This window comes from Terrapene carolina, unplaced genomic scaffold (assembly GCF_002925995.2).
Source record: "Terrapene carolina triunguis isolate 2854851 unplaced genomic scaffold, T_m_triunguis-2.0 Scaffold95, whole genome shotgun sequence".
In the NCBI taxonomy this organism is placed as follows: Eukaryota; Metazoa; Chordata; order Testudines; family Emydidae; genus Terrapene; species Terrapene triunguis.
In genome coordinates this window covers 20,499,865-20,512,948 of record NW_020664446.1, presented here as the reverse complement: position 1 = coordinate 20,512,948, position 13,084 = coordinate 20,499,865, and the positions used below count along the sequence as shown (strand labels likewise).

Sequence of the window (13,084 nt, the reverse complement as noted above, 5' to 3'; positions counted from 1 at the left end):
CCTCCTGAAGCCTTACAGAGAGGACCTCTTTTGCAATCGCTCCCAGCAGCTGCCCCTGCCAGACCTGGTCCAAGGGCATGAGGAACATATAGTCCACGCTATCCTTGACTCTCTACTGCACAGGGGGAGACTGGTATTACCTAATCAATTGGGAGGGCTAAGGTCCTGAAGAATGCTCCTTGGAACTTGCTGCCCATGGCCTTGCCCCTAACCTGGTAAAAAAGTTTCATCAAGACCATCTGGATAAACCAGACCTGTCGCCCCAAAGAAGGGGATTAATGTACAGATCCATGGACTAGAACCTGGGTCTGCAGAGCCTAGGATAGCGGATGTTCCCACTGTGCCACCAGGGAGTATGGTGTAGAGTACGTGCCACAGGAAATACTACCCAAGGGGGCCAAAGTGACGGTACCCTGTGGCCCTCTGATTGGCCAAATGCCATATTTAACCCTAGGGATTGCCCCAAGCAGTTGCCTGGGCAACCACATAGATTTTGGCCTGCTGCGACTGCAGACTTTCCCTTGTCTCCTGATCTCTGGTCTCCAATCCCAGCCTGACTCTGACCCTTGCCTCCTCACTCCAGCCTGGTACTATGTCTAACCTCCAGTCTCTGATCCTGACTCTTGCTTACTGAACTTGGCTCTTGCGATTCCTCCAACTTCTGCTCAACAACTACCAACCCTGACGTGCAGCCCCAGTCCAGCTGTCACCTCTAGGCCAGACCATCTATGCCCCGGTCCCATACACATGTGAATTGTGTGGCTACATCCCCCAGTTGGCTTTGAAAAATCTCAGTCACTGAGTCAGCAGAAGAGAGCAATGGGATTCATGAGGTCTGGTGACAGGTATGTACAAACAGACTGGGAATGCTAGCAAAATATACAGCCCTAGGTGTACTAACTAACAGTGCTTAACTCACCCTCTTCCCAGAGATATGAGAATAGGATTCTCCAGTCCAATCAGAATTCTGAAAGCTTCATTGAGATTTTTGTAGGAGAAATTGTCTGCTGCATCTCCAATTACCACACAGTTTGGGTTTGCTTTATCAAGCTGATCAAATTCGGGGACCAGATCTAAAGAGAAAAAAAAAACCAAAATAAAACACAAATCCCACATCTTGTAAGAAACAATTGGAATTGCTGGTTTTCTTCTAGTTTTGTCTCTCTCCTCCATTCATTGCCTGACAGGCAAAACTATGAATGCCAGGTTAATATCTACATGTCAGCCCCCTTTTAGTTTCGAGTAGCAGTGGATTCTGGACCACGTGCACCTTCCCTCCACAACATGGCATGGGAAGGAAGGGGAGCAAAAGGAGACATGGGGAGAAGGTTAGCAAAATATCATACTGTATTTCTCGACTATGACACAATAAGGGAACCCAGAGAAAACAGCAATATTATCAAGAGGTTCAAGGCAAAAAAACCAGCCTTCCTGTACCTCAACAGTGGTTTCCCATCTGCAAGGTCTCAGTTTCTGGGCTCCAATTATGTATTTATTTCTAGAACTGAAGTACTGTAGATCCCCAAAATGTAACAAAATACAGGCATTTTGGTTTTTTGAGAAAGGGATGCATGAATATGAGATGGCAGGCACGCACCAGTTGTTTAGAATGACTCGGACACAGAGCTAAAGATCAGCATTTTAGTTACATTTTGGAAAGGAGTTTGGATTAATAACAAAACACAGCACATCTCTGCATTCCCAAAAATGACACCTTCCAAATGTCAAGATAAACTGACCTAACAGCCTAATAACCTTACTGGTGTCCTTTTCCCTTCTCTGAGATTTTCACTTCATCCTGTAATTTCCCTGAGGATATTTCCATGTCTTCCCTTTCTTAAATACCACTTACCATCTGCCTTGAGGACTCTGGACCTCATCCAAAACCCATGATGTCAACGGAAATACTCTCATTGGCTTCACTAGGCTTTGAATCAAACCCTATGTCTTACTGAGAAAGATTAGAGAGGTTAAGTTTCCCTAGGAACCTGTTTATAACTCTCCTTAATTGACTAGAAGGTTGCTATTGAATGAAATGAGATGTTCTTTGTCCCATCAGACCCCTCCTTCTCCACAATCTAGGATGTGGGGTTGGAAATCAAAGCTAGATCTCCCACAACAGGCCCCGAGAGTATCCTTTTCGGAGACCATGAGAATATAGTAATCCATTGTCCTCTTTCTAAGGGAAGGCAGCATGATTGCATGGTTAGAGCACATAAGAACAAAAGAATGGCCATAATGGATCAGACCAAAGGTCCATCCAGCCCAGTACCCTGTCTACCGACAGTGGCCAATGCCAGGTGCCCCAGAGGGAGTGAACCTAACAGGTAATGATCAAGTGATCTCTCTCCTGCCATCCATCTTCACCCTCTGATAAACAGAGTCTAAGGACACCATTCCTTACCCATCCTGGCTAACAGCCATTAATGGACTTAACCTCCATGAATTTATCTAGTTCTCTTTTAAACCCTGTTATAGTCCTAGCCTTCACAAGGAGTCCTCAGGCAAGGAGTTCCACAGGTTGACTGTGTGCTGTGTGAAGAACCACCTCCTTTTATTTGTTTTAAACCTGCTGCCCATTAATTTCATTTGGTGGCCCCTAGTTCTTATTTTCCTTATTCACTTTCTCCACACCACTCATGATTTTATATACCTCTATCATATCCCCCCTTAGTCTCCTCTTTTCCAAGCTGAAAAGTCCTAGCCTCTTTAATCTCTCCTCATATGGGACCCGTTCCAAACCCCTAATCATTTTAGTTGCCCTTCTCTGAACCTTTTCTAATGCCAGTATATCTTTTTTGAGATGAGGAGACCACATCTGTATGCAGTATTCAAGATGTGGGCGTACTATGGATTTATATAAGGGCAATAAGATATTCTCCGTCTTATTCTCTATCCCTTTTTTAATGATTCCTAACATCCTGTTTGCTTTTTTGACTGCCGCTGCACACTGCATGGACGTCTTCAGAGAACTATCCACGATCTCTTTCCTGATTAGTTGTAGCTAAATTAGCCCCCATCATATTGTATGTATAGTTGGGGTTATTTTTTCCAATGTGCATTACTTTACATTTATCCACATTAAATTTCATTTGCCATTTTGTTGCCCAATCACTTAGTTTTGTAAGATCTTTTTGAAGTTCTTCGCAGTCTGCTTTGGTCTTAATGATCTTGAGCAGTTTAATATCGTCTGCAAACTTTGCCACCTCGCTGTTTACCCCTTTCTCCAGATCATTTATGAATAAGTTGAATAGGGTTGGTCCTAGGACTGACCCTTGGGGAACACCACTAGTTATCCCTCTCCATTCTGAAAATTTACCATTTATTCCTACCCTTTGTTCCCTGTCTTTTAACCAGTTCTCAATCCATGAAAGGATCTTCCCTCTTATCCCATGACAACTTAATTTACGTAAGAGCCTTTGGTGAGGGACCTTTGTCAAAGGCTTTCTGGAAATCCAAGTACACTATGTCCACTGGATCCCCCTTGTCCACATGTTTGTTGACCCCTTCAAAGAACTCTAATAGATTAGCAAGACATGATTTCCCTTTACAGAAATCATGTTGACTTTTGCCCAACAATTTATGTTCTTCTATGTGTCTGACAATTTTATTCTTTACTATCGTTTCAACTAATTTGCCCGGTACTGATGTTAGACTTCCTGGTCTGTAATTGCCGGGATCACCTCTAGAGTCCTTTTTAAATATTGGCGTTACATTAGCTATCTTCCGGTCATTGGGTACAGAAGTTGATTTAAAGGACAGGTTACAAACCATAGTTAATAGTTTCGCAATTTCACATTTGAGTTCTTTCAGATCTCTTGGGTGAATGCCATCTGGTCCCGGTGACTTGCTACTGTTAAGTTTATCAATTAATTCCAAAACCTCCTCTAGTGACACTTCAATCTGTGACAGTTCCTCAGATTTGTCACCTACAAAGGACGGCTCAGGTTTGGGAATCTCCCTAACAACCTCAGCTGTGAAGACTGAAGCAAAGAATTCATTTAGTTTCTCCGCAATGACTTTATCGTCTTTAAGTGCTCCTTTTGTATTTCGATTGTCCAGGATCCCCACTGGTTGTTTAGCAGGCTTCCTGCTTCTGATGTATTTAAAAAACATTTTGTTATTACCTTTTGAGTTTTTGGCTAGCTGTTCTTCAAACTCCTTTTTGACTTTTTTTATTACATTTTTACACTTAATTTGGCAGTGTTTATGCTCCTTTCTATTTACCTCACTAGGATTTGACTTCCACTTTTTAAAAGATGCCTTTTTTCCCCTCTCACTGCTTCTTTTACATAGTTGTTAAGCCACTGTGGCTCTTTTTTAGTTCTTTTACTGTGTTTTTTAATTTGGGGTATATATTTAAGTTGGGCCTCTATTATGGTGTCTTTGAAATGTGTCCATGCAGCTTTCAGGGATTTCACTCTAGTCACTGTACCTTTTAATTTCTGTTTAACGAACCACCTCATTTTTGCATATTTCCCCTTTCTGTAATTAAATGCCACAGTGTTGGGCTGTTGAGGTGTTCTTCCCACCACAGGGATGTTAAATGTTATTATATTATGGTCACTATTTCCAAGCGGTCCTGTTATAGTTACCTCTTGGACCAGATCCTGTGCTCCACTCAGGACTAAATCGAGAATTGCTTCTCCCCTTGTGGGTTCCTGTACCAGCTGCTCCCCAGTCATTTAAAGTATCGAGAAATTTTGTCTCTGCATTTCGTCCTGAGGTGACATGTACCCAGTTGATATGGGGATAACTGAAATCCCCCACTATTATTGAGTTCTTTATTTTGATAGCCTCTCTAATTTCCCTTAGCATTTCATCGTCACTATCACTGTCCTGGTCAGGTGGTTGATAATAGATCCCTACTGTTATATTCTTATTAGAGCATGGAATTATTATCCATAGAGATTTTATGGAACATTTGGATTCATTTAAGATTGTTACTTCATTTGATTCTACATTTTCTTTTACATACAGTGCCAATCCTCCCCACCCCCTACCCCCGCACGACCTGTTCTGTCCTTCCGATATATTTTGTACCCCGGAATGATTGTGTCCCATTGATTGTCCTCACTCCACCAGGTTTCTGTGATGCCTATTATATCAATATCCTCCTTTAACACGAGGCACTCTAGCTCACCCATCTTATTATTTAAACTTCTAGCATTTGTGTACAAGCACTTTAACAACTTGTCACTGTTTATTTGTCTGCCCTTTTCAGATTCTTTTTTAATGTGAATGTTTCTCGTCTGATCTGGCCCATACTTTATCCTCTTCCATCCTCTCCTCCTGACTAAAACCTAGAGAATCTCTATCAATAGACTCTCCACTAATAGAAGTCTCTGTCCGATCCACATGCTCCTCTGCACCAATCGGCTTTCCCCCAACTCTTAGTTTAAAAACTGCTCTGCAACCTTTTTAATGTTAAGTGCCAGCAGTCTGGATCCACTTTGGTTTCGGTGGAGCCCATCCTTCCTGTATAGGCTCCCCCATCCCAAAAGTTCCTAATAAATCTAAACCCCTCCTCTCTACACCATCATCTCATCCACGCATTGAGACTCTGAAGCTCTGCCTGCCTACCTGGCCTGCGCATGGAACTGGGAGCATTTCTGGGAATGCTACCATAGAGGTCCTGGATTTCAGTCTCTTTCCTAGCAGTCTAAATTTGGCCTCCAGGACATCTCTCCTACTCTTCCCTATGTCACTGGTACCTACATGTACCACGGCCACCGGCTCCTCCCTAGCACTACACATAAGTCTATCTAGATGCCTCGAGAAATCCGCAACCTTCGCACCAGGCAGGCAAGACACCATCTGGTTCTCCCGGTCATCACAAACCCAGCTATCTATGTTTCTAATGATCGAATCTCCCATTACTAACACCTGCCTTTTCCTAATGACTGGAGTTCCCTCCCCCGGAGAGGTAACCTCAGTGCGAGAGGATACCTCAACATCATCTGGAAGGAGGGTCCCAACTATGGGAAGGTTTCCCTCTGCTCCCATTGACTGCTCTGCTTCCCTGAGCCTTTCATCCTCCTTAACAGCACAGGGGCTGTCTGACTGGAGGTGGGACATATCTACAGTGTCCCGGAAAGTCTCATCAACATGCCTCTCTGCCTCCCTTAGCTCCTCCAGTTCTGCCACCCTGGCCTCCAAAGCCCATACGCCGTCTCTGAGGGCCAGGAGCTCCTGGCACCGAATGCACACATACGCCACCCACCCACAGGGCAGGTAATTATACATGCCGCACTCAGCGCAATAAACTGGATAGCCCCCACTCTACTGCTGGGCTTCTGCCTGCATGGTCTCCTACAGTCACCTGTAGGAGAGAATGCACAGGACAGGGACTCTAGAGATAGGTGTTTTGATAAAGGATGTTTCCTCAGTTATGCTGCTTTCCTGCTGCTTGGGAGGTGAGGAGTGAAATTCCACTCCTTCCATTTCCCTCCAGAAGACCCTCCATCGATTCCAGCTTCTGGCCGGTCTCTATTAATAATCAAAACATCCTATCAGATGCCATTTTGATTTTCACACACAGAAGAAACTGCTGTCTCTTAAACACGGTCATCTTATTGATATTGACACCCACAGAAACTGAGCATATTATTTTAATAAATCGTACATCATTCCTTCCTTCCTGTTTTTTCTAACAAAAAAAAAAAAAAATGAAAAGAGTAGGCCAAGACCATAAGCTCTTGCATTTTAATTTTCAAAGGCTCTGGGATTTTATTCCCCATCCTCCCTGGAAAGAGCTAACTTTTGCAGTCCTGATAAACTGATCTCTCTGTTTTATGAAATCCCAGTTTTGCTCCAGAGTAACACAACGTGCGCTCACCAGGGACAGCCAAGTAGGGAGGTAGGGCCTGCTTATGCAGCTGTTTTGCAAAATCAGGGCTACACTGTGCCTTCTGGCACATCCCTGAGTAAGGTGGTGCATATATTGCCCCACCCCAGGAGTAGCTCCAGGAGGCACAGTGTAGTAAACTTCTGTTGGCCTACATCAGGAGCAAATTGTGAAACCCCACTATGTATGGTCAGCGGCACTGGTGGCATTTTGGGGAGTCAGAGCCAAGGCTCCATCATTCCCCACTCCACTGCCTGCATAGCTACTCCAGAGGGAGAGTAAATCAGCACACAGTGCCCTCTTACCTGTGGGCACCTGTACGCAAAGTCTGGGTAGCCCAGGCACACAGGTGCAACTTCCATTGAATTCAATGGGAGACGTATCTATGCAAGCGAAGAATTTTGCCCATAATACACTATAAGGGTAAAATTCAGCTTTTGTAGTCAGGGCCCCAGAAGGTCCCCAGCACAATGGAATTGCAGAGACTCATTCGGTATGCAATTTCACCATCTTCCAGCAGATCTATGTATCATTTCAATGGCCCTGTGACAGGGTGCAAGACACCACAGTGTTTGATCCCTGATGAATAAGGGATTCATGCAGCTCAACTTCCCTCTCCCTTTGCTCAGATAAAGGCTGCTTGGGAGACAGAAGGGGGAGAATACCACTGGGAAGACGAGACTGCAAACCCAGGATGGTGAGGTTTTTCTTCACTCTATTTGTCTGTGTTCTCTCTGTTTTATTGCTTGTTATAAACATTGTTGCTTAAAGAAAAGGCCTTGAGGGCTATGCTTTTCTGCTGAGACTAAGTCATTCCACCTGCTTACAGATCTACTGGGTGGCATCAGGGTAAATGAGAACCGAATCTGGCCCCATCACTGACATTTACTACAGCTACATTACTGGAGAAAGTGGAATTAAAGAGCTTTTCCTGACAGGAAAACATCAACCAGATGTTCTTATCCTCACAATTTTCTCAGTCAAAGTGACATCTCTCCTGACCCAAACTGGCTGTCAATCCACTGCATGCTGAGCTGCTAATCTATATTAGTCTCAAAGTCTACTGAAGTGTTGTCCCACCATCATGTACGAGGAGGTGTGGCCTCAGGTTTCGCTCCTTCAGAATGCGACAGGCTGCCGGTGCCGGGGCAGTGACTTCATTCACCAAAATGTTGAACCCCAAGCGCTGGAGCTTCGCCACAAACTTGCCTCGAGTGGCCTGGGTTTCATTGGTGCAGAACCGCAACTTCAGGCCAGACGCTTTGATCCTGTGGTGTAAAATGAGTGGAGATGCTAATCAGACAGGTAAGGTGTAGGGAGAGAAAATGGGACCACTTTCAAAACCCATGTATAACCAGGGTGGGAAGGAAAGGGAGGAATACATTTTAAGCACAGGTGTAAAGATCTAGGAGTATTATTGTTTACTTTTTAACATAGTGCAACAAAAGTAACAAGCACATCAGAAGACAAGGCCCTGCCACAAGGAGCTCAGAATCTAACTCAGAATTATAACACACATGAAAAGACCAGGTGCCAGAGTGGAGTAGCCCCCCTCTTTATGAACACCCAGCCCCCTCACTTACTGCACTTAGTGACAGTTTGCAAACGTTTTAAAGATACTGTCCTAGGGCCAGGCATGACTGTGGATCACAGGACGTGACTTTCCTGTTGCACCTGTAAATCTAGGGTAGTATCTAGCATTTAAACCTGTGGTCTACTTTCAGCTTCCACTGAGCTACCTCGAGGCTGTGGACCCCTTATGATGGACAACCCACCCACCGGGGAGTCCAAGCAGCACATGAGGTCTGGAGCCTACTGACCCAGTCCAGAAAGTGGTCAGCACAAAACAGAAAGTGTCTGGCCAAGGCACACTAGATTGATTCATATTGATTCAGCTCAGCTCATAGGCAACCTACACCAGCAGAACCACAGCCATAAAATAGAACTGCAAGCAATGCTGGCCATTCCCCAGGGGGTGAATCACCCTTTCAAATGCACTTTCCCTCTGTGTGGCAGAAGAGATAAATCTAGCTCTGTATCTTTCAGCCTTTAGTCCAGAGAGTTGCACTTATTAACTGAGGGCATTATATAGCCATAATGATAAAGGTTAGCATGATATCATCATGTAGTAGCATTTTAACTCAGATTTGCACCTTCCCACTTACTGAACTTCTGTTCCAATGATCAACCCTATTACATGGCTATTGAATTACAGTGCAGGGGAGTTACCCTGTTATATAATAAAACAATAATATTTTGCACTTGTATAGTCACAAAGTACAGCCAGGCTAGTTCCTCATGTTGCAAGAGCAGTGCTCATATCAACATGTGCATGAGTGCTGTATCAGCCACAATTTAATCTCGTCCCGAAACAAAACATCTGTGCTGTTGTTTGTTGACTTCATTGGAAGTCTGGGTGCTGAGCAACTCTGAAAAACAGGGCTCTGTTTGTTAGGTACCTTTATATGGATTTATTTTAGGCACTCAAACTTGAAAATGTTGGTTTTAACCTCCATGTGCTTCAATATACCCATCCATGAAAGGGTGATAAATGATAATGATTGACTATCTCACAGAAATATTGACTGGTTTAATCAATGTTTGTAAAGCATGTCTGGCTCCTTAGAGAAAGGGGAGGTAGTGCCGAACTAACAGTGGTTAGAGTGCTGAACTGGGAGGCAAGAAACAAAAGTTCTATTCCTGGCTCACTGCTGTGGGATCTTATACAAGGTTTCCCCCTATGTAAAACAGGGATGATGGTACCTTTGTTTGTATAGCACTCTGAGATCTACAGATGAAAGGTGCAATATCAGAGCTAGTTATTGTTATTATGCTTAATTACAGTCATATTGACAATTATTTCATGACTCTATCTTGTGCCATGACATAAAGGCCAAGATTTTCCAAAAGCAATTTAGTGATTATGGGTACCTCAAGTTTTCATTGCCCAACCTGAGATGCCACAAAAAGGCCTATTCTCAGAGGACAAGCACTGAGGACTTTCTGAAAATCAGGCCCTTATAAGACACCCGGAAATGGAGCCACACCACATCACTAGTTGCTTTAAAAAATCTTGGCCAAAAGGACTGAAGTTAATATGGATTTAGATGCCTAACCTTAAGCACCAGTGTTTGATAGTTTGGAACTAATTTTATAAATTCTTATTAAAATATTGTAAGAAGAAACAATAGTTTTCTGTAAGGAAAGATCATTCTGCTCTGCTTCTCCTCTCAAGATGACAAAATGTGCAGATTCTTTCCCCAATGAAGTTCATAGTAGCATGGTGTAAACAGCAAAACTAGTTTGATAATATATTTGGTGAAGAATCTTCCATCAGAAAGAATTCTTAGAAATCTGATCCTAATGTAGGGTGCCCCTTCTACACATTTACATTGTCTGGCAATGTCTTCTTCAATAACACAGGTGATTCATTTCTTTCTTATTATTTGTCTTTCCTAATCATAGGTATGTGAATTATCAATTACACTTAGTGGTTAATTGCCCTTCACAAAGATAGCTTTTCTATTTTAAATTAGGCAGTTAATATATTGTAACTAATAGCATTCACTTGTACATTATAAATATATCTTCATTGATTAGAGCAGTGAATGTGAGATTAACTCACAAGTTAATGAAGCAATTGAGTGAAGAAGTGCAGGGTGTACCCAGGGAATAATTATTGTTAATGAATTATGATGTGACCTTCTCAGAACAATGAACAATTGGTGTGACAGTTAGATGACAGTATTTCACATCTGTTATTCTAAACATGATTTCAGGTGCAGTTAAAAAACAAAACAATATATTTTATATATACACACACAACAAAACTTTAGGGAGTGTTTTACAGTTAAAACAATTTAATTTAAATGTAAACTGTAATGTCACATCCTTGGAAAAAATCATGGCTCATGACTGGCTGAAACAATCGTGATGAATAAAAATCTACTGTTTATTTCCTCAAAGGTCAATAAAATGAGTTCTAGAACAATTTTAAACAATCAAATTTTATTGCAAATGACTGCAACTTGATAGGTTATGATGTATGCAGCAAAAATTATTATTCAGCTCACTGGAAGTGAATAATAGGTTTTTTTTCTGGATTTTCTAACTCTTCTCCTCTTTAGAATGTTAGATGGAAAAACACTTACACTTCTGAAACTCATGACCATACTGGAGACATTCAGAAGTATTTAACAATGCTAATATCAACCTCATATTTTGATGACCATCAATATTCATTGTCTTTCATGGTAAATAACAACTGAGGTCGGACCAATGATTCTTAGTGTTTATGTCAACAGAAGTAAGTAACTACTTAATATGGGCTCAGCTCTGCAAAGTATTGAGTAGAGTTGGTCAGAAAAATGTTTTTTTTTTTTCCTGTGGAAAACGGCTATGAAAAATAAAAAAAATAGTTCTCCAAAAATGTTTGGCGAAAAAAATCAAACACTGAATATTTGGATTTGGAAATGCTGCCAGGGCACCTCATGAAAGTTGTAATTTGGGTGCTTCATGTCTACACATTCTCTTCTACAGGCTGAGCTTCCTGGCCAGACTATATCAAAACTGAATAGAAACATTTTGGTTTTCAGACAACATTTTTCAGATTTCAGCTGAAAATCAAAAACTTTGCAGTTTGGGGGTACACCTCTACCCCGATATAACACAAATTCAGATATAATGCGGTAAAGCAGCGCTCCACGGTAAGATTTTTTGGCTCCCGAGGACAGCATTATATCGGGGTAAAGGTCTATTTGGTTTTTCAATGAAAAGCTGAAATTTTCCACTGACAGCAGACATATTTTACAAAATAATTTATGTTGTAGAAAACCTTGAAGAACAGTTTTGATGGGAAATGTTTGACCTGCCCTAGTACTGAGCACTCTGGCCTGGATCAAACTCCTAGCACTAAGCAGTTGTTCAGTCATGGTAGGTGCGTATTTTCAAACATATTAGGAGGGATATTTCAATGTTCCTCTTAGTGCATGTGTATTGAGCCTACAAGTGATTGTTCTTTGACAGACTATTGTGCCACTACCTATTACCCTTACACAGTTATGAACTTTGTAATTGTCAAAGGACTTGACTCTGCAGTCATTCCACACACAGGGTGAAATCCTGGTCCCCTGAAGTCAAAACTCCTATTCACTTCAATGGGGTCACGATTTCACCCCTGGAAGTGTTACAAAACAGGGATTGAACAATTGCATTTATTGAACACAAGATGCCATGCAAAGCAAGTCAATACTTACTATATTTGAAGCATTGCCCCTGCATTAGCAAAGAGAAATGAGAAATCCTGTGTCATTAAATTGATTCAGCTATCAATGGTCAAAAGTTGTTAGAATCTGCAATAGGGCAAGTTAACAGTGATCTCTAGTCTGTGGGGGTATTGGAGATAGTAGAAAGGAGGATAAAAGTAAAGATCAAATTATTTGCAACAAAACTTGTTAGAAAAGAATCCAACCTTATCAGCTAAAGAATAAACCATTCAAAAAATTTCCTGCAGGTATAACATACTAGCCCTCCCCTTATCAAAATTAAAAATACAACAGCACACTTCTGCCACAGTTGTAGTGGAACTACAGATTTATGATTATTCGTATTACAGTAGCAACTACCAGCTCCAGTGAAGACTGGTACTCTCCCATTTGTCTATAGCAGTGATCCCCAAAATGTGGGGCATGTCCCCATAGAGGGACATGGAGGAATGTTCAGGGGTTATGCGGCGGGGCCTGGGCCAGCCCCCATGGGGGGCCGGGAGTGCCACCCAGCTCCGCTCTGACCCCTGTGCTGCCCCAGCTCCATTCCACCCCCTGCCCAGCCCCAGTCACAGCTCCACTCCACCCTCTGCTCCGCCCCCAACCCAGCCCTGCCCTCCCCTCATTCTCTCTTCACCCCCAGGCCAGCTCTGCCTCTAGCCCCAGTTCTCCCCCAGCTCCACCTTCAGCCCATGCTCCTTTGCTGAGCCAACTGTACAATAATGGAGAGGACAGATTCCATGACTGGTAAGAAGGGGGGACCGCGAGAGGAAAAGTTTGGGCACTACTGGTCTATAGTCATTGGCTGTCTCTTGTCTGATACATAGATTATAAGCTCCTTAGGGCAGGTACAATCTTTTTGTTCTGTTTGTACAGCACTTAGCACAATGGTCCATGAATAGGGCTCTGAGGCACTGCAGTAATATAAATAATAAATAACTAGAATGTGAATAATGAAATGATCAGGGCTCCA

At 42.6% G+C, this 13,084-nt stretch overlaps 1 protein-coding gene across 1 annotated transcript in view; it reads right to left on the bottom strand.

Moving 5' to 3' along the window:
• LHPP (phospholysine phosphohistidine inorganic pyrophosphate phosphatase) overlaps positions 1-13,084 on the bottom strand; it is a 171,566-nt gene that overhangs the window by 138,174 nt on the left and 20,308 nt on the right. Inside the window, exons 2-3 of the mRNA XM_026650996.1 lie at positions 7,928-8,115; positions 920-1,073 (exon numbers count right to left, since the gene is read on the bottom strand). Of these exons, the coding sequence (XP_026506781.1) occupies positions 920-1,073; positions 7,928-8,115 (342 nt within the window). The remainder of the gene's footprint in view (positions 1-919; positions 1,074-7,927; positions 8,116-13,084) is intronic.